The 21,508-nt window shown below is 42.0% G+C and overlaps 3 protein-coding genes across 3 annotated transcripts; all 3 read right to left on the bottom strand.

Moving 5' to 3' along the window:
* On the bottom strand, positions 1-927 carry LOC119229249 (putative gustatory receptor clone PTE01). Its single transcript, XM_037489468.2, has one exon. The coding sequence runs from the start codon at positions 925-927 to the stop codon at positions 1-3; it is 927 nt and encodes a 308-aa protein (XP_037345365.2).
* Positions 928-6,318: 5,391 nt separating this feature from the next.
* Positions 6,319-7,245, bottom strand: LOC134132782 (putative gustatory receptor clone PTE01). The gene has a single exon (XM_062564809.1). The coding sequence runs from the start codon at positions 7,243-7,245 to the stop codon at positions 6,319-6,321; it is 927 nt and encodes a 308-aa protein (XP_062420793.1).
* A 2,516-nt stretch (positions 7,246-9,761) lies between these two features.
* On the bottom strand, positions 9,762-10,688 carry LOC134132800 (putative gustatory receptor clone PTE01). Its single transcript, XM_062564904.1, has one exon. The coding sequence runs from the start codon at positions 10,686-10,688 to the stop codon at positions 9,762-9,764; it is 927 nt and encodes a 308-aa protein (XP_062420888.1).
* Between the last annotated feature and the right edge of the window lie 10,820 nt (positions 10,689-21,508).

Genomic DNA, 21,508 nt, shown 5'->3' with positions numbered 1-21,508 from the left:
TTATTTTCTATCAAACAGAAATCTTTTACACGATTGCCTTATTTTGGGCAGGTAAAGTCCGTACATAAAGGGGGTTATCATTGGATGAAGTAGATGGATATATATGGATAAAATAACGCGCAGTTTATTTGGAAAATAGTGAATATCCAACCTGGATGCCACAAATAGAAAAGTGGCGTAAACAAAAATGTTTGCCAATGATACAATTTGAGGTGTGCAGGTTGTTATGGCTTTTTGTTTGCTTTCTTTTGACACATTTAGACAAACCCAAAAAATCTTTATATAAGTGAATGAAATGAGACTAGATGGTATAACCACGCACATGAAGCCAAAAAACAGGTCAGATATACTTGTAAGTGCTGAGACTGAACATGCAAGTTTAATTACTAACTGTTGGTCACAAAACACTTTGTCAATGACATTTCCACAAAACTTCAAAGGGAGGATGAATGAAAATGAGAACATATAGCTAGTAAATGAATAGATCCAAACAAGTAGAACGATCTTACCTACTTTCTCGTTGCTCATAAAAACATTGTATTGTAAAGGATGACAGATACAGACATATCTGTCATAGGCCATAGCTGTAAAATTGCATAACTGGACACAACCAAATATGGAGAAACAACACATCTGCAGAAAACACCATGGCAACGTCACTTCATGTGTATCTGATAACATCTGTGAGAGCAGAAGAGGATATAGTGATGTACTTACACATATTTCATTCATAAACAAATTACCTAATAATAAATACATTGGCTCATGCAATCCTCTGTCCATGTATATGACTACAACAAGAATTGTATTTGACACACAAACAGAGATGTACCATAATAGTAGTATGCTGAAATACAGGTATTTGAAGTTTCCAATGTTACCATAGGCAGACAGCACAAAAGACACAACCTCAGTGGAGTTCTCCATTTTTTGAAGCGCACTATGCAACAGTCTTATCTGTTACCCTTTGAAAAAATACCTCAAATAAATAAATATAAATAAATATTCTACTTGATTTTTCTTCATCAACTGAGATAAATCTAAACAATGATCCTTTCGTACCAGAGTAAACCTGGAGCACACTGTGTTCCACCACACTGCTCAATGTAACAAAGCCAAATGGATTCTGGTCTATAACATTGCCTCTATGACTCATAAATAACACAGACACCTGTTTTCTTAGTCACCTGTGAAAACATATGGGGATGTAGATATCGTTATTCACACAACAAATGGCAAACAATATATGAACAAGGCCCAAGTATGAAAGCCTACGGTCCTGTGACCCTCCCAACTGAACAAGACCCAAACCTCTGCTGATCTTTATACTCTTCTTGGATGCATTGGGGAGTTGGGCTTGTGTTCTTTTCTTCTGTACCTGTAGGAGGTGAAAGTGGAAAAATCCTCCTGGGAATGTTTGCACAAAGAAACAATAACAATTAAACTAAGAGTTGACCCAAACCATTGATCATGGGAAAAGGAGATTTAAAGGAGCCTGCACTGCTCTCATTTGGCGCTTACACTTGATATCGTCATCCTGACCGATAGAGTTGTCACAGAAGTGTTGAGCCCCACAACTGGTTCCCCCTCTAATGAGCACCGCTAGTTCTGTCTGCACTCTTGCCTGTTAGCATTGTTAGCATTGGACGAGGTGCCGGATCGCCTTCGCCATGTTGAGGGCTCTTGAGAGGAAACCTTGCAAATAAAAGGACGAGATAAGGGTCAAATATTATTATGGCCTTCATTCCCTTTTTTTCAGCCATCAAGGTTTGATTTAAGAAAACATCTTTTCCTATTCCCTTGTTGGATATTGACCTGATTGTGAAGCTGGATGATGGTAATATTTGTGAAAAACAAAACAACCTCAAGCAAACAAAAAAATCGGCACAAATAGAAATACCAATGAAAAAAAAAGGCATCAAATAAAAAAAAAAGGAAAATCACCACATGCAAAGGCAGTCTATGGACTGGCCTATTGCGACCTCTGACCTCTGACCTCCAACTCATGCAATACCTTTTTGTTGAGGTGGAACAATGACAGGGTATCAGGCCTTACTCTAAAACCTTTTGTGCTATAGACCTTGCTTTGGGGTTTAGAGTTACAGTTCATGTGGTCTGTATCGTACGTTTATTGTCCAAATACGAGGAACCTTCTGTTTGGCTGATGGGCCGCATAAGAAAATGTTTAACTGCATTGACTAACTTCCTTTTCTGATAGTGGTGGTCACCATAGGAAATCAACATAGATATTATTTTTCAGGTCCTGTTAGCTCCCTGAAGAGCAAAAGAAGATATTTTGAACCCTGTTTATATGATGAATAGCAGTAAACAGAACATAACTTTTAAATTAGCTCCTGTACTTTGGGAAACAAATATGTTGTTGACTGTTTTTCTCATATTAGTTTAGTTTGACACATTTTATAAAAAGTATGACAAGTCTGATAAAGCTGACAAATAGTTTTATTTGCTTCTGTCAATAAAAACATGTCAAGCATAACATGTAACAACTTCACCAGACTCAATAAAGATGCATACTTTTAGTGTGACAAACAAGTACTTTAAGGAAAGTTTATCTTGATTAAACACTGGCCTGTGACACTTGAGCCAACTCATTTCCTCTGAGACAACCTGATGTGTTCCATTAATGACATCATCATGTTATTCATGCTTAAGATCCCTGATGTATCTACCACCTCGTGTAATGCTGCATCACAGTAAACAAGAAGGTTAAGCCTCAGTGTCATGGGTCCACTACATCATCCATCTATCCCCAGGATATCAGTTTTATTGTTGATGTCCTGCACTGGGACCAGCAGTCCCCATGCAGGAGAAACATGCAACTCTGTGCAAAACTCCCCATGCAATGAGAGAAGGGGACCAACCTTATATTCATATATGACAAAGGCTTATCTATCCATATCTTATGCCTTATTGAAAACAAATTGTATGCATTCTCAAACATCAGATACATTTTAGCAAAACCATCTGACCCAAAACAATTGTCTTGTACACATTTAAGCTGTCGCCCCCTTTCTGGCGAATGTGTCGCCTGGCATCTGTGTAGTATTTGTGTTATTGTGTCTTATTATTTTTGTTTGTTATGCTTTTTTATACCTTCTGATTTATGGTCATCAGCGTGATCAAATCTCTAAGAAGAAACATTGGCTGCAGTTAACAATCACACTTTATTTATCATTCTTTTGCAGAAGACGCCCCCCTGTCTTATACTTTGCCCGAACATTTCAAGCCAGGAGTGAAACGGCTTCACTTTTCATCTCCTGTAGTCGGCACAAGCTTCCTCAGCCGCGGCTTCCTGCATCAAGTGGACAGAACAGAACCCTGGATTAAAGCGACAGCTAACTGACATGTAATGTAATGTCCGCTCCTATGGATGAGCTACCTGAGGTACAATCTGCATTGGCCATTTCAGTGAGTGAGAAATAGTACACACACTTATGCGTACCACTCAGGTGTTGCTTTGCTGCTCATTTGGGCAAAAGCTAAAAGCTATTTTAAGTTTAATCTACAAAAATGTTGAGCCAATTGCTTGCATTCGTAGTGGCTTTTATTCATTTGTTTCAATCATGAGAAACTTACGACCCCAAGGATGCCTTGACATAGTGTGAGCCTGTTGTGAGGTGTTTTCATTGAGGTTGACTGTTAGAAGCAGTCAAGATTAGAAAGAGCCAGCTGAATTTTAAAAAGCATGGGTCAATCGAATGTCATACAAAATTGCCAGTTATATACTTTATTTAATAAAAGTCCTATTTAATGATTTTAGACAGGTGTTGTGTAACATTTTCCAACTTGTAGCCCCCCCCCCCCTTTAAACAGCAGGGATGTCAGGAGCCTCTGGTGGCAAAAGCTATTGATATATACACTCACCGGCCACTTTATTAGGTACCCCATGCTAGTAACGGGTTGGACCCCCTTTTGCCTTCAGAACTGCCTCAATTCTTCGTGGCATAGATTCAACAAGGTGCTGGAAGCATTCCTCAGGGAGTTTGGTCCATATTGACATGATGGCATCACACAGTTGCCGCAGATTTGTCGGCTGCACATCCATGATGCGAATCTCCCGTTCCACCACATCCCAAAGATGCTCTATTGGATTGAGATCTGGTGATTGTGGAGGCCATTTGAGTACAGCGAACTTATTGTCATGTTCAAGAAACCAGTCTGAGATGATTCCAGCTTTATGACATGGCGCTTTATCCTGCTGAAAGTAGCCATCAGAAGTTGGGTACATTGTGGTCATAAAGGGATGGACATGGTCAGCAACAATACTCAGGTAGCCTGTGGCGTTGCAACGATGCTCAATTGGTACCAAGGGGCCCAAAGAGTGCCAAGAAAATATTCCCCACACCATGACACCACCACCACCAGCCTGAACCGTTGATACAAGGCAGGATGGATCCATGCTTTCATGTTGTAGACGCCAAATTCTGACCCTACCATCCGAATGTCGCAGCAGAAATCGAGACTCATCAGACCAGGCAACGTTTTTCCAATCTTCTATTGTCCAATTTCGATGAGCTTGTGCAAATTGTAGCCTCAGTTTCCTGTTCTTAGCTGAAAGGAGTGGCACCCGGTGTGGTCTTCTGCTGCTGTAGCCCATCTGCCTCAAAGTTGGACGTACTGTGCGTTCAGAGATGCTCTTATGCCCACCTTGGTTGTAACGGGTGGTTATTTGAGTCACTGTTGCCCTTCTATCAGCTCGAACCAGTCTGGCCATTCTCCTCTGACCTCTGGCATCAACAAGGCATTTCCGCCCACAGAACTGCCGCTCACTGGATGTTTTTTCTTTTTCGGACCATTCTCTGTAAACCCTAGAGATGGTTGTGCGTGAAAATCCCAGTAGATTAGCAGTTTCTGAAATATTCAGACCAGCCCTTCTGGCACCAACAATCATGCCACGTTCAAAGTCACTCAAATCACCTTTCTTCCCCATACTGATGCTCTGTTTGAACTGCAGGAGATTGTCTTGACAATGTCTACATGCCTAAATGCACTCAGTTGCCGCCATGTGATTGGCTGCTTAGAAATTAAGTGTTAACGAGTATTGGACAGGTGTACCTAATAAAGTGGCCGGTGAGTGTATATAAGATATGTAATGTATAAACATCTTTACACGTTGTGCAAAAATCTACCTGCTGTTGCAATAGACCTGTATTAACTTTATATCAATCACCCTGCCACATTAACATTCTGTTTTTTTTATGGTAAAAACAAATAAATCGAATTGCAGCGTGTGCAATATGCAACATATTCATGTTCTATCAAACGGAAGACTTTTAAACAATTGTCTTATTTTGGGTAGGAAAAATCTGCACATAAAGGGGCTGATCGTTTTATGGAGATATATGGATGAAATAATGTACAATTCATTCGGTTAGATAGCCCATATCAAAATGAAAAAACGGCACTAACAAAAATGTTTGCCAGTGAGACAATCAGAGGTGTGCAGGTTATAATTGTCCCGCTACGTCCTTCTGTGTAGCTTGTTCACTCTCTGGTTGTCGTGTGTTCGGTGACTTCAGGCATCTCCCTCTTCCTGTGTGATTACAAGCTCCTCCCTGGTCGTCTCCACTCGTGTCTCCTTGCTTGACCTGCACTGTGTATTTAGTCTGTCCATCACTTGCTCTGTGCCAGTTTGTCCCAGTCCGTTTCCAGTGAGCTTACCAGCAGTTCATAGTGTGTCTTTGCCGTGTCTTGACCAGTGTCCGTGTGGTTTTTCCTGCCGATATGGATACCGCTGGCTGTGTGACTGATTACTTGGGTGCCGAGATATCTTATTTTTTACAAATATGACATGGTATATTCCATATTTCAAAAACACAAATACAAAAGCCTTGATAAGTTATGAAATGTATTAATACTATAATTAAAAACAGAAAAAGAAAAATGTGTATATATATATATTATTTTGTGGCTGAAGGTGGGGCCAGGCCTCGTGGCCCTCTATTGGCCAGCAGCCAGTGAACTGCAGCATGTAGCATGTAGCTGTGACCTCCCTGTGACCTTTAAACTGACCTGATGTGAGGAGTTCTCACACATTTACAATCCAGTCTGATTCTGACCTCATCAATACATGAAGTACTGTGCTTGGTGTTACAGCAGGACTTTAATAACTTCATAATAATCATTACACTACATTAATCTTCCATCACAGTTTATTTTATGAAACATGTTGTTTCCTCAGAGCAGACAGAGCAAGATGAGATATATTTACATCAATGCCACAGAAGAGAAATGTTTTTATTGGTAAAACAATTACATTAAAGAAAATTACATCACAATGTAAAACATTCAACATATTTATTTTCTATCAAACAGAAGTCTTTTATACGAGTGTCTTATTTTTGGAAGGTAAAGTCCGTACATAAAAGGATTGATCATTGGTTGCAAAATTAGGAGATATATGGATAAAATAACTTGCACTTCATCTGATAAAAAGTCAACATCCAACCTGGAACCAATAAAATGAAAAGTGGCACCAACAAAAATGTTTGCCAATGATACAATCTGAGGTGTGCAAGTTGTTAAGACTTTTTTTTTGCTTTCGTTTGACACAATTAGACAAACCCACAAAATCTTTATATAAGAGACTGAAATGAGACTCAATGGTATAATTAAACTCATGAAGGCAAAAAGCAGGTCGGATATGTTGGCAAGTAGTGAGACTGAACATGCAAGTTTAATTACTAACTGTTGGTCACAAAACACTTTGTCAATAACATTCCCACAAAACTTCAAAGGGAGGATGAATGAAAATGAGAACATATAGTTAGTAAATGAATAAATCCAAACAAGCAGAATGATCTTACCTACTCTCCTGTTGCTCATTAAAACATTGTAGTGTAAAGGATGACAGATACAGACATATCTGTCATAGGCCATAGCTGTTAAATTGCATAACTCAACACAACCAAATATGTAAATACAAAACATCTGCAGAAAACACCATGGCAACGTCACATGATGTGTATCTGAAAACATCTGGGAGAGCAGAAGAGGATATAGTGACATACTTGTACTTATTTCATTCAGAAACAAATGACCTAATAATAAATACATTGGCTCATGTAATCCTCTGTCCTTATATATGACCACAATAAGAATTGTGTTTGTCGCACAAATGGAGATGTACCATAATAGTATTATGCTGAAATACAAGTATTTTAAGTTTCCAATGTTACCATAGGCAGAAAGCACAAAAGACACAACCTCAGTGGAGTTCTCCATTTCTTTGATGCGCACTATACGTACAACGTGAGTCATAGAGGATGTAGCAGTAAAGACGGCTCAGTAATAGTGTTATCTGTTATGCTTTTGATTAATGGAGCTTTTCTCGTCTGTTACATTTGAGATCATGCAAAGAAAAAATCACAAAATTCATATAAATTATTAGTTATAATATTGTCACAAACAATTGTCCACATCGAACTGAGATAAATCTAACCGAGATCTTTTCCTACCAGAGTAAACCAGCAGCACACTGTGTTCTACCACGATGGTCAAAGTAACAAAGCCAAATGCACTCTGGTCTATAACTTTGCTTCTATGGCTCATAAATGACACAAACACCTGTCTTCTCAGTCACCTGTGAACACATATGAGGATGTAGATATAAGTATTCACACAACAATCAGCATACAATTAATGAAAATAAAGTCACATTCTACACTCAAGGCTCAAGGTATCTACCAAGTATGAAAGCCTCCGGTCCGTTGCTGCGACCCTCCCAACTGAACAAGACAAGAACCTCTGCTGATCTTTATACTCTTTTTGGATGCATTGGGGATTGGGCTACATGACATTTGCATAATGGATTGCTATGTAATTTTATATAATCAAATTCTGGACGCGTTAGTGGTCCATGAGGGGTTTGATCATCTTATCTTCTTTAAAGTATGATTCAATAAGGAAGAGACATTGGATCCCCAGTTCAACATGAACCATGAAGGCCCCGATCCTTTGAGGATTTATGTTCATCACCAGAATATTTTCATGTAACCCTAAGGTTTCTTCCCTTTTTTCCCCATTGAAGGGTTTTTCCTATTTTGGGGAGTTTTTCCTGTGCCGATGTGATGGTTTCGGGACAGAGGATGTTGCACGTGTACAGACTGTAAAGCCCTCTGAGGCAAATTTGTAATTTGCGATTTTGGGCTATACAAAATAAAATGTTAGTTGAATTATATGGAGATACTGTATATGGATGAAATAATGTACAATTCATTCGGTTAGATAGCCCATATCAAAATGAAAAAACGGCACTAACAAAAATGTTTGCCAGTGAGACAATCTGAGGTGTGCAGGTTGTAATTGTCCCGCTACGTCCTTCTGTGTAGCTTGTTCACTCTCTGGTTGTCGGTGTGTTCGGTGACTTCAGGCATCTCCCTCTTCCTGTGTGATAACAAGCTCCTCCCTGGTCGTCTCCACTCGTGTCTCCTTGCTTGACCTGCACTGTGTAATTAGTCTGTCCATCACTTGCTCTGTGCCAGTTTGTCCCAGTCCGTTTCCAGTGAGCTTACCAGCAGTTCATAATGTGTCTTTGCCGTGTCTTGACCAGTGTCCGTGTGGTTTTTCCTGCCGATTTGGATACCGCTGGCTGTGTGACTGATTACTTGGGTGCCCAGATATACGGTGGCCGAGAAGGTTCAGACAAATACAAAAGCAACAACACAACCGCAAACGCCACAACACGAACGCCACAACACGAACGCCACAACACGAAATACAAAAGCCACATCACAACCGCAAATGCCACAACACAACACGAACGCCGCAACGCAACACGAACGCCGCAACACAACACGAAAGCGAAAACGGAAGTAGCTGCCCACGGGAGCGAGCGTATTTTGGAGGAACGGAGCTGGAGGATGCCAGATCGTTTAAGAAGTAAGTGAAACATGATTCCTTGCGGCTACAGTTAAAGTTTAACTAACGTTAGCTAAAAGATGCGTGGCGCCATTTAGCTAACGTTAGTTTGTTAGTTAAATAGCCGCAAGGAATCATGTTTCACTTACTTCTTAAACGATCTGGCATCCTCCAGCTCCGTTGTTACGTGCCGACTGGTTTTTGAACCTACTATTTGCGGTTGTGATGTGGCTTTTGTATTTTGTGTTGTGGCGTTTGTGTTGTGTTGTGGTGTTTAGGGTTGTGTTGGTGCTTTTGTATTTGTCTGAACCTTCTCGGCCACCGTACAGATATCTTATTTTTTATAAATATGACATGGTATATTCCATATTTCAAAAACACAAATACAAAATCCTTGATAATTTATGAAATGTGTTAATACTATAATTAAAAACAGAAAAAGAAAAATGTGTATATATATATATATATATATATTATTTTTTGGCTAAAGGTGGGGCCAGGCCTCGTGGCCCTCTATTGGCCAGCAGCCAGTGAACTGCAGCATGTAGCATGTAGCCAAGACCTCCCTGTGACCTTTAAACTGACCTGATGTGAGGAGTTCTCACACATTTACAATCCAGTCTGATTCCGACCTCATCAATACATGAAGTACTGTGCTTGGTGTTACAGCAGGACTTTAATAACTTCATAATAATCATTACACTACATTAATCTACCATCACAGTCTAATTTTATGAAACATGTTGGTTCCTCTGAGCAGACAGAGCAAGATGAGATATATATTGCCACATAAAGAGAAATATTTTAACTTAAAACACGTTTTAATGGTAGAACAATGACACCAAAGAAAATGACATCACAATGTAAAACATCCAACATATTTATTTTCTATCAAACAGAAGTCTTTTATACGAGTGTCTTATTTTTGGAAGGTAAAGTCCGTACATAAAAGGAGTGATCATTGGTTGAAAAATTAGGAGATATGTCGATAAAATAACTTGCACTTCATCTGGTAAATAACCAACATCCAACCTGTAATAAATAAAATGAAAAGCAGCACTGACAAAAATGTTTGCCAATGAGACAATCTGAGGTGTGCAGGTTGTTATGACTTTTTTTTTGCTTTCGTTTGACACAATTAGACAAACCCATAAAATCTTTATATAAGACACTGAAATGAGACTCAATGGGAGAACCCCACACATAAAGCCAATAAACAAGTCAGATATGCTGGTAATTAGCGAGACTGAACATGCAAGTTTAATTACTAACTGTTGGTCACAAAACACTTTGTCAATAACATTTCCACAAAACTTCAAAGGGAGGATGAATGAAAATGAGAACATATAGCTAGAAAATGAATAGATCCAAACAAGCAGAATGATCTTAACTACTCTCCTGTTGCTCATTAAAACATTGTAGTGTAAAGGATGACAGATACAGACATATCTGTCATAGGCCATAGCTGTTAAACTGCATAACTCAACACAACCAAATATGTAAATACAAAACATCTGCAGAAAACACCATGGCAACGTCACTTCATGTGTATCTGAAAACATCTGTGAGAGCAGAAGAGGATATAGTGATGTGCTTGCACTTATTTCATTCATAAACAAATGACATAATAATAAATACATTGGCTCATGCAATCCTCTGTCCTTATATATGACCACAATAAGAATTGTGTTTGACACCCAAATTGAGCTGTACCATAATAGTATTATGCTGAAATACAAGTATTTTAAGTTTCCAATGTTACCATAGGCAGACAGCACAAAAGACACAACCTCAGTGGAGTTTTGCATTTTTTTGATGCGCACTATGCGTACAACAACGTGAGTCATAGAGGATGTAGCAGTAAAGCTGACTCAGTAATAGTGTTATCTCTTAACCTTTTGAATAATGCCTCAACTCAATATTCTACCTGCATTTAAATGTTCTTATAATTGTAATGTGAGGCAGGCAAAACCATCAAGGAACTTTTCTTGTCTGTTACATTCAAGAATACAGAAACAAAGAATCACAAAATGACATTGGTTTGAACAAAATTCATATAAAATTATTAGTTATAATATTGTCCTAAACAATTGTCCACATCGAACTGAGATAAATCTAACCGAGATCTTTTCCTACCAGAGTAAACCAGCAGCACACGGTGTTCTACCACACTGGTCAATGTAAAAAAGCCAAATGCACTCTGGTCTATAACTTTGCTTCTATGGCTCATAAATGACACAAACACCTGTCTTCTCAGTCACCTGCGAAAACAAATGAGGATAAAGATATCAGTAATCACAAAACAAATAGCAAACAATATATGAAAATTAAGTCACATTCTACACTCAAGGCTCAAGGTATCTACCAAGTATGAAAGCCTCCGGTCTGTTGCTGCGACCCTCCCAACTGAACAAGACAAGAACCTCTGCTGATCTTTATACTCTTCTTGGATGCATTGGGGGGTTTGGCTACATGACATTTGCATTATGGATTGCTATGTCATTTCTTATAATCAAATCTTGATGGTGGTCCATGAGGAGTTTAGTCATCATATCTTCTTCTTGACTGAATGAGGGTGAGATATCAGATCCTCAGTTCAACATGAACTATGAAGGTTTTATGTTCAACAATCAAACTTTATTCCTCTCACTGTGTTCTTTTATACTGTCCCTTATGTCATTTTTTATCTGTTTTTTAAATCTGCAGGGGGTAAACATGCAAGAATAAGCCTGCTGGGAATGGAAGCATAGAAATGACTAAGAATTGAATTAAGAGTTGACCCTAAACATTGATGGAGCTCACCTTGCTCTAATTTTCTGCGTACACTTGATAACGTAATCCTGACTGATAGACTCATCACGGAAGTGTTTAGCCCCACAACCTAACCCCCCCCTCTGAAGAGCACTGCTAGTTCTGTCTGCACTCACTCAACCCTGTTAGCATTGCACAAGGTGCTTTCATTTCTTCCTTTTTTTGAGAAAATTTCCCACTATCTGTTTGGACGTTGACCGTATTGTGAAGCTCTAAGGAAAATATATGATAGTGAAATTGTGGAGAATAAAAAACACAAGCAAAAAATACAATGAATGCAAATAGTAACAAAAAAACAAAAATCCATCAATAGAAACATCAGAAGGAAAATTAACACATGTTGAAATGATCAAATAATCAAAAATTAGTTGAAACAGCTATATAATGTATAGACTTGCCTGTTGTGTATGGAAGTGATGGCATAAAGAAGAGTTAAAGCCCCTTTATTATTATTATGTACAATCCGGTCACCAAGCTTTCCGACAAGCCCAAGTTGTATTGGGTGCTCGCTCCTTTTTGCTTGACACACGCTTCTGATCTTGAATCTAGAATCAATTGCTCTTCCTTAGTGTCCCAGATGTTGGTGTTTTTGCGGCTGAATTTTTTGGGCTGAATATTGTAACCATGATTTTTTTTTTGCGGCCGAATGTTTTAACAGTGGTGTTTTTTAGGTTGAATTTTTTGCAGTATTTTAATGTTGAAAAACATTCAGATACATAATTTCAGTGCATAAATATTCAGTGATAGAAATTCAATCATCTTTTTCTGTCATGGGCGTGTGGCGGAGCCGAATGCAGCACGGCACGGAGTGTTTTGTTGTGTTGAGCAAAGCAAGGACCAGACTTGAGACTTCAATCAGGATTATTCAGTCCTGCAGTCATACGGGCACGGACCTGTTTCAATCTGTCTAGCAACAGCAATGAAAGGGCGCTTAATACAAAGTGCGCTCGGATTATATAGTCTTTAAGAGCATTTTTGATTGGTTCACTAGGATGGAGGCGGTTCCTGGTTTATGACCTTCGGAGAGCCCCATTGGAGCACAGGGATGTCCCTCCCTTCAGGCTCTCTGATCATCACGTCTCCCGTTGTTCATGAGTTCACTGCATACTTGAGCCAGTTTGTGTGTGGGACATGTTAGTCTCAATATTCTGTTTTATCTACATTTGACCCTGAGAGTGCGTGTAGTTCTTTAGCATCAGGTTCGCTCTATATTGAGGCTGTTTTGCGTGTGAGCCATGGTCACCCAGTCCCATGTATGGACGTGACCCTGAGAGTGCGTGCAGCCTTTTTATTCAATTCAATTCAATTCATTTTATTTTGTATAGCCCAAAATCGCAAATTACAAATTTGCCTCAGAGGGCTTTACAGTCTGTACACATGCAACATCCTCTGTCCCGAAACCCTCACATCGGCACAGGAAAAACTCCCCAAAATATGAAAAAAACCCTTCAATGGGGAAAAAAGGGAAGAAACCTTAGGGAGAACGTCAGAGGAGGGATCCCTCTCCCGGGATGGAGAGACTGCAATGGATGTCATGTGTACAGAATCAACAATGTAAAAGATGTACAATACATTCAATTTCTCTAACTGAAATGATACAAGTAATTGCAAGTAGCAGAAGAGGTGTACGGCAGGACCACTGCAGGGACAACCTCCATCAGATCGAACCACCATCCACAGAGGCTTCTGTGGGGAGGGAGAGCAGAAAGATGTTGGTTTTTGATGACAGTAATATGAATCATATTTAAAGTAATGATGATGGCAGCAGCAGGTGTCAGCAGAGCCATGAGCCAGGAGTTAGAACCGGGGTCCGCACGAAACTATGATCCACGGAGACCTGCTAGGCGAGAAAGCACAAAAAACTCCCGGAAAGAAGCTTAATTAGTGATGTACATTAATAAAGCATGGATGATTGTGGGAGGAGAGAGTGAGAGTGAGAGAGGGGCTTGGTGTGTCCTAAGAAGTCCCCCGGCAGTCTAAGCCTAGAGCAGCTTAACTAAGGGCTGGTCCAGGCTAACCTGAGCCAGCCCTAACTATAAGCAATATCAAAGAGGAACGTTTTAAGCTTTATCTTAAATGAACTGACCGAGTCTGCCCCCCGGACTGAAAGTGGAAGCTGGTTCCACAAAAGAGGAGCTTGATAACTGAAGGCTCTGGCCCCCATCCTACTTTTTAAAACTCTAGGAACCACAAGTAGCCCAGCATCTATGGAGCGTAGATGCCTTGTAGGACAATACGGTGTAACAAGCTCTTTAAGATAAGACGGTGCCTCACCAGCAAGTGCCTTGTAGGTGAGGAGAAGTACCTTAAATTCTATTCTTGATTTAACAGGAAGCCAGTGCAGAGAAGTTAATACAGGAGTTATATGATCCCATTTCTTAGTTCTTGTTAATACACGTGCTGCAGCATTCTGAATCAGTTGGAGAGGTTTAAGCGATTTACAAGAGCAGCCTGATAACAAAGAATTACAGTAATCCAGTCTAGAAGTAACAAATGCATGAACTAGTTTTTCTGCATCACTTTGAGACAGGAAGTTCCTGATTTTTGATATATTCCGTAGATGAAAAAAGGCAGTCCTTGAAGTCTTCTTTATATGAGAGTTAAAGGACATATCCTGGTCGAAGAGAACTCCAAGATTTCTGACGGTGCTGTTGGATACCAGAGCAATTCCATCCATAGAGACTGTATCACGTGACAGCTGACTTCGAAGGCGCTCTGGGCCTATCATGATAACTTCCGTTTTTTCCGAGTTTAACATCAGGAAGTTGCAGGTCATCCAGGTTTTGATGTCTCCAAGACAGTCCTGAAGTCTAACAAGTTGGTTGGTGTCTTCTGGCTTGATCGATAGATACAGTTGAGTATCGTCTGCATAACAATGGAAGTTTATGCGGTGTTTTCTGATAACGTCGCCCAAAGGAAGCATGTACAGGGTAAATAGAATCGGTCCAAGCACAGAACCTTGTGGGACTCCGTGACCAACATTCGTGGTCCTCGATGATTCACCGTTCACAAACACAAACTGGGATCGATCCGATAAATAAGATTTAAACCAGCTGAGTGCAGTTCCTTTGATGCCAATCAAGTGTTCCAGTCTCTGCAGCAGGATACGGTGATCGATGGTGTCAAATGCAGCACTGAGGTCCAGCAATACAAGAAAAGATACAAGTCCTTGGTCCGATGCAAGTAGAAGATCATTTGTAATTTTCACCAGTGCCGTTTCTGTGCTGTGATGCATTCGAAATCCTGACTGGAAATCCTCGAACAAAGCATTGTTTTGTAGAAAGTCACATAATTGATTCGCGACAGATTTCTCCAGGATCTTAGCGAGGAAGGGAAGATTAGAGATGGGTCTGTAGTTAGCCAACACCTCTGGAGCTAGGGTAGGTTTCTTCAGAAGAGGTTTAATTACAGCTACCTTGAAGGACTGTGGTACATGTCCTGTCAACAAAGACAGATTCATAATATCCAGTAGGGATGTGCTAATTAATTTTTATCAACATGTTTGTGTGCTCCGGGTCATACACGTACGGTGGCCGAGAAGGTTCAGACAAATACAAAAGCAACAACACAACCGCAAACGCCACAATACAACACGAACGCCAAAACACAAAATACAAAAGCCACATCACAACCGCAAATGCCACAACACAACACGAACGCCGCAACACGAAAATACAAAAGCCACATCACAACCGCAAATGCCGCAACGCAACACGAACGGCGCAACACAACACGAAAGCGAAAACGGAAGTAGCTGCCCACGGGAGCGAGCGTATTTTGGAGGAACGCCCACGGGAGCGAGCGTATTTTGGAGGAACGGAGCTGGAGGATGCCAGATCGTTTAAGAAGTAAGTGAAACATGATTCCTTGCGGCTACAGTTAAAGTAAGGAATCATGTTTCACGTACTTCTTAAACGATCTGGCATCCTCCAGCTCCGTTGTTACGTGCCGACTGGTTTTTGAACCTACTGGTTTGGCTACGCGTTTAGATGTTATTAAGAGAGTAATCCTACTGGGACAATGTGCTAGAAAACCTGACAGAACTATGTATTTCACGCTACGCCACCAAAAACCAGTTGTCTTGGCTCACCCTGAACCAAAAGATGTTCTTGCCACTGACGATTTGCAATTTCATGATAAGTAGTGAAATCAGTAGCGGCATCTGACAGCTCGGTTGGCCGACGGCGTAGCGCCGCCGTCTTATAAAGTTTTGCTATTTTGCTCGACTGCGGGTTCGAATCCAGGTTGTGGCGATCTTTTAATAAACGTATGTTCTTTTATTTATTTCTTTATACGTGGCAGTGATGTAGTGCTCACTTATACAATCATAATCGCTGCATTGGATATGGGATGCATTTTGAACATTTTCAGCAATATGTTTGCGAATGTGTGACGGATCAGGTGACCGAGGCAGACAACATCTGCCGCTGTCGGGGCAAAACAAACACGCACGCGTAGCCAAACCAGTAGGTTCAAAAACCAGTCGGCACGTAACAACGGAGCTGGAGGATGCCAGATCGTTTAAGAAGTAAGTGAAACATGATTCCTTACTTTAACTGTAGCCGCAAGGAATCATGTTTCACTTACTTCTTAAACGATCTGGCATCCTCCAGCTCCGTTCCTCCAAAATACGCTCGCTCCCGTGGGCGTTCCTCCAAAATACGCTCGCTCCCGTGGGCAGCTACTTCCGTTTTCGCTTTCGTGTTGTGTTGCGCCGTTCGTGTTGCGTTGCGGCGTTCGTGTTGCGTTGTGGCATTTGCGGTTGTGATGTGGCTTTTGTATTTTCGTGTTGTGGCGTTCGTGTTGCGTTGTGGCGTTTGCGGTTGTGTTGTTGCTTTTGTATTTGTCTGAACCTTCTCGGCCACCGTATACACGGCCTCCACTAATTATTATTGTTGTTAAAGTGTAATTACAGTCTAGCGTGAGCATGCATGATAATATTTAATACTAACAGTTTAGCTAATGCGTTCAATTAAACACGGCTTCACAGCAGACGTTCAGGCTCGATGAGAGGCAGAGCAGAGTTCGGTCCTCAGGGTCGGGGAGGAAATGCCGGGAAACAGCTGGTGCGATCGCTGGGCCGGTCAGGGATGCAGAGCACAGGAGCGGAAGCGCCGGGCAGTCCAAGGAGCAGGAAACGGAAACCCGAGGCGCTCAGGCAGAACTCGTGGTCGGGGACAGAAGGCTGAGGTGCTCACCGGGGCGGAGACAGGCGAACAGGTCGGGAACAGGCAGGGTCGAAACCGGGAGATCAGTCCATGGGAGAGTGCTGGAGAGACTTGCATGACGCGAAGAACAATCTGGCAATGACAGGCTGGGAGTGCAGTGCTTAACTAGCGGGGCTGATTGTGGATGGGGGGCAGGTGTGGAAGGCGGAGCTGGGTGCTGAGTGTGACACTTTCAAAACCCGATGACACAGATTTACAACCATATTCGTGACCTTTGACTTCTAATCAATGCTGTAATTATTAAGACTTGATGAAGATGCATACTTTTGTTGAGAATAAACAATTAACTTAAAGTTTAACTTGATTAAACACTGGCCTTTGACACTCAGAACTTGAGCCAACTAATTTCCTCAGAGACAACCTGATGTGTTCCATTTACGACATCATCATGTTATTCATGCTTAAGATCCCTGATGTATCTACCACCTCGTGTAATGCTTTATCCAGTAAACAAGAAGGTTAAGCCTCGCTGTCATTGGTCCGCTACATTATCCACGTATCCCCAGGACACCGGTCTGTTGTTGATGTCCTGCACTGGGACCAGCAGTCCCCATGCAAAAGAAACATGCAACTTCGTGCAAAAACTTTCTTTGCAATTAGAGAAGGCCACTAACATAATATCTATAATGTCTTTTTTCATCCTTTTGTTTCATGATCATCAGTGTGATCAAATATCTAAGACAAAACAATGGCTGCACTTAACAACAACACTTTATTCCTCCTTCTGTTGCCCTGTTTTATACTTTTCTAGAGAGTCGCCCGAACATTTCAAGTTAGGAGTGAAACGGCCCCAATTTTCATCTCTTATAGTTGTCACATGCTTCTTCAGCTGTGGCTTCCTGCATCAAGTGGGCAGAACCCTGATAAGACGGATGAGCTACCTGACCTGTACGATTTTCATTTCCGACAGAGCAGCCTACTGTGTTTGAAGGAGACCTGGCTGTCCAATACCAAAGTCACATGTCAAGATAGAGGGATTTCCCTTGCTGTCCTGGCTATATTATTGGAGTGCGTGCGCTGCCCGAATTCTTAAACTGTTTCCTATATCTATATATAATTATTGCTTGGTTCCCGCACTCTGCTAACCCTATTATTTAAGCCCACGAGTTCTGCTGTTTGATAGGTGTTATAATGGGCTTAAATAATAGGGTTAGCAGAGAACCAAGCATTAATTATATTTCAATCAGGAGAGACTCGTTTAATAGTAATACAATAATTTATTCCACAAGCATAAAATACGAATTGTGCAAGGTCTTTGGCGATTGGACTCCATCACGAAGTACTATCCCCGAAGGCAGGGATAGTGAGGTCCAATAAGCCCAATCCCCAAAAGACATTTATTTTCTACGAATAAGTAAATAAATAAATACCGTACCCACTGCCGTAGTGAAATTCCTAAGCAAACGCCAAAAGTTAGTCATGACTGAAGTTAAACTTGCATGGGTTGATGTCAAAACAGAGGTAAGAGATCTGGTGAGTCCAAGCCCAGAATAGGACGTCGCAATGGACTGCCGATCGCTCACCGGGTTTACCAGACTGAGACTTAGAAAGAAGGTTACCTGGATGGGTCTTACGAAATCGGCCCCAGACCTTGAAACTTGTGTTGCCTTGCTGTGACTTACGCACTCGGCCCACAAACTTAGGATGATGTCATCTTGCTGGGACTTACACCTTCGGCCCTCAACATGGCAACGATGACATCTTGCTGGGACTTACACATACGGCCCTCATTAGAATGATGTCACCTGATGGGTCTTACACATTCGGCCCCCGCCATAGTAAGATGACATCTTGCTGGGACTTACACATACGGCCCTCACTTGACTGATGTCATCTGCTGGGTCTTACACAGCCGGCCCCCTCCATAGTAAAGATGACATCTTGCTGGGACTTACACATACGGCCCTCACTTGAATCATGGCATATGGTGGGTCTTACACACATGGCCCACAAACTTTGCATGATGACCTCCTGATGGGACCCTACGGCCTCTCTTCCAAGGGACACTAAGGAACCACGGCGGTCCACTGTAAGGGGACGCTGAAGTGACCTCCCCACATTGCCAAGGGAATACACCACCACCACCAGTTATATGCATGATTGTCTGTTCTTTTACCGCTTCAGGGATCTTGCAAGTACCGTGTTATGGTCAGGCTGGAGGAACGTCGCAGCAGCCGCCGCCGCCGACCACCGCCCTGTCAGCGGTGAGCTTGTCACTCACTTGGGTAGCTGCTGCAGCTCTAGCCCTTATCTGTATTGAGCGTGTGTAGGACAGCCTCTAGTGGAGCTTTGAGCATGGGCCAGGTCCGGAGCCGCATGGGCGGCGATAGGAAGTCTGGAGACGGGAAATTGCAGCGACATTTCGCAACCTGCCAGTGACTCGTTCCCGGGGTGAGGGCTCAGAAAACGCAGGTTAGATCTACCTCCAGTGCCGGTGCGCAACCTGCGAAGATAAGGGGGGTTTAAAATGCTTAACAGTAGCTAAAGCAGATAGCAGCTGCCATTCGACGTGCTAGTGCAGTTGCTACTTCCTAGAACTGCAAACTTGTCAAGTTGAGCCAGATTACCGAGTCTAACCCTCGGGCGTGCAAGGACTTCTAGGGACACGAGAGAAGATCCCCTGCCTATATTGTGGGAACCATTTAGTGCTGCAGCACCCTGCATGAGGAATACTGCTACATCGGCAACCACCCAACGAAAAGAGCTTTCCTGAACCCAACTTACCATCCTCGATGTTTGTGACTGTAGGGGTTGCCGCAGTTCAACGTCCCATTAGTGGCAGGGATGAAGAGGAGATACCTTTGTTTATAGTTTAACGTAGCTGCCCCTAAACGAATGTCTTGCGTACTGTAGATACTCACTTCCTTAAGTGGACCATCTAATATTTCAGCCAGCTAAGAAAAGAATTTTAACCTTAGTTGATATTAATGCTGCACTCTATTGTCACACTAAATGCCATCATCTGAAGAAAGGAGGCCATGGTCTAGCCAGCTGTGGCTCTGACTGAACCTCCCCAAAAAACGATGGCCTGCATTGTCTCAAGTTGCTGATCAGAACCGCTGTTGTGGCGGTTACCCTAATCATATGAAACCCCTGCCATCCACGCTCTGTCCGTACCGATCCTGTTGCCAGATTCAGTTTGCAAAGACGCCATGTCCTGCTAGCAGAACGGAAACGCAGGTCCGCCTGAGATGAAGCATATGGCAAAAGAGCCTCTCACTCTAACGCAATCTCTCGTCAACATGCTGCGAGTGTAGTTTAGCTTGCATGGTGCTGCAATGCAGCTCCATCTTACGCGCACTTGTGTCTATGACTCGTCCCAATTAGTGTTCCTAAAAGGGGCCTGCACGTGCTTCAAAGAACTTCACTGCCAGCACAGTGGAGCAACGTCCCTTGTTGAAGACGACCCAGAGAACGACGTCTGGTGTGTTAAAGCCGTTTGTTTGTTCATTTGTTTCCGCTGTTCGCGGACATATTTGTCCCGTGTTCTCCTGCAGAACTATCGGACCCCTTAACCAGCCACCCGACGTTTGCAGAGATCTCCCGCCATGAATTAGAGTCCCTATGGGTGTCCTTGTAGTTTGCCAATGACTGGTTGAATAAGTGGTCCTATTTCCACATTACTTCCGACAGAAGCTATTCAATCTGATTAATCGCTTAGCATCCTTTAAAATGCCGGTATTATGCGAAAAGGATGGATGGAAAGGATGTTAGCCAACCAATCGCATCCCGCAAGAACATCGGTCGGAAGAGGGTGGAACCAAGCACGCCCCTGCGTTTCTCTGAAAAGCAGGACCATAAACTAGGCTTTAGGACCTCAGACCCGAAGATTTCTTGCTGCCGCAATGACTGTTCCATGTCCAAAGCAGGTGGTTGACGCGTCGCTGACAGGCCATCGGAGCTGGGTAACCCAATGCCGCACGGCTAGAGAGCGCAGTTGACTGTCGAGAAAGTAGAGTTCCTTGAAAGCTTCCTGTCCAAGTTGTTATTAACTTCTTTTGCTTGAAAGCCTCGAAACCCATGTACCTGCATACAGACATACCATTATTTATTTTATTCTATTCTATTGCTAGTGGTCCTGTAGTGTATTTATTTATGCTATATGTTGAGGATTAAATATAATCATGCATGCTCACGCTAGACTGCAATTACACTTGAACAATAATTGAATACTAATAACGAGTGGAGGCTGTGTATGACCCGGAGCACACAAACATGTTGATAAAAAGGCTGCACACACTCTCAGGGTCACGTCCATACATGGGACGGGGTGACCATGGCTCACACGCAAAACAGCCTTAAAATGGAGTGAACCTGTTGCTAAAGAACTGCACGCCCTCCCAGGGTCAAATGTAGATAAAACAGAATATTGAGACTAACATGTCTCACACACACAAACTGTCTCAAGTATGCAGTGAACTCATGAACAACAGGAGACGTGATGATCCGAGAGCCTGAAGGGATGGACATCCCTGTGCTCCAATGGGGCTCCCCGAAGGTCATAAACAAAGGAGCTGCCTCCATCATAGTGAACCAATCAAGAATGCTCTTAAAGACTTTATATTCCGAGCGCACTTTGAATTAAGCGC

The sequence above is a fragment of the Pungitius pungitius genome, chromosome 10 (genome assembly GCF_949316345.1).
Source record: "Pungitius pungitius chromosome 10, fPunPun2.1, whole genome shotgun sequence".
In the NCBI taxonomy this organism is placed as follows: domain Eukaryota; kingdom Metazoa; phylum Chordata; class Actinopteri; order Perciformes; family Gasterosteidae; genus Pungitius; species Pungitius pungitius.
The sequence above is the reverse complement of the archived record's forward strand: the minus strand, read 5'-3'. Positions and strand labels throughout refer to the sequence as shown.

Bases quoted from the DNA above. Each gene is read 5' to 3' on its own strand.
- LOC134132800 (XM_062564904.1), bottom strand. From the start codon at position 10,688: ATGCAAAACTCCACTGAGGTTGTGTCTTTTGTGCTGTCTGCCTATGGT.
- LOC119229249 (XM_037489468.2), bottom strand. From the start codon at position 927: ATGGAGAACTCCACTGAGGTTGTGTCTTTTGTGCTGTCTGCCTATGGT.
- LOC134132782 (XM_062564809.1), bottom strand. From the start codon at position 7,245: ATGGAGAACTCCACTGAGGTTGTGTCTTTTGTGCTTTCTGCCTATGGT.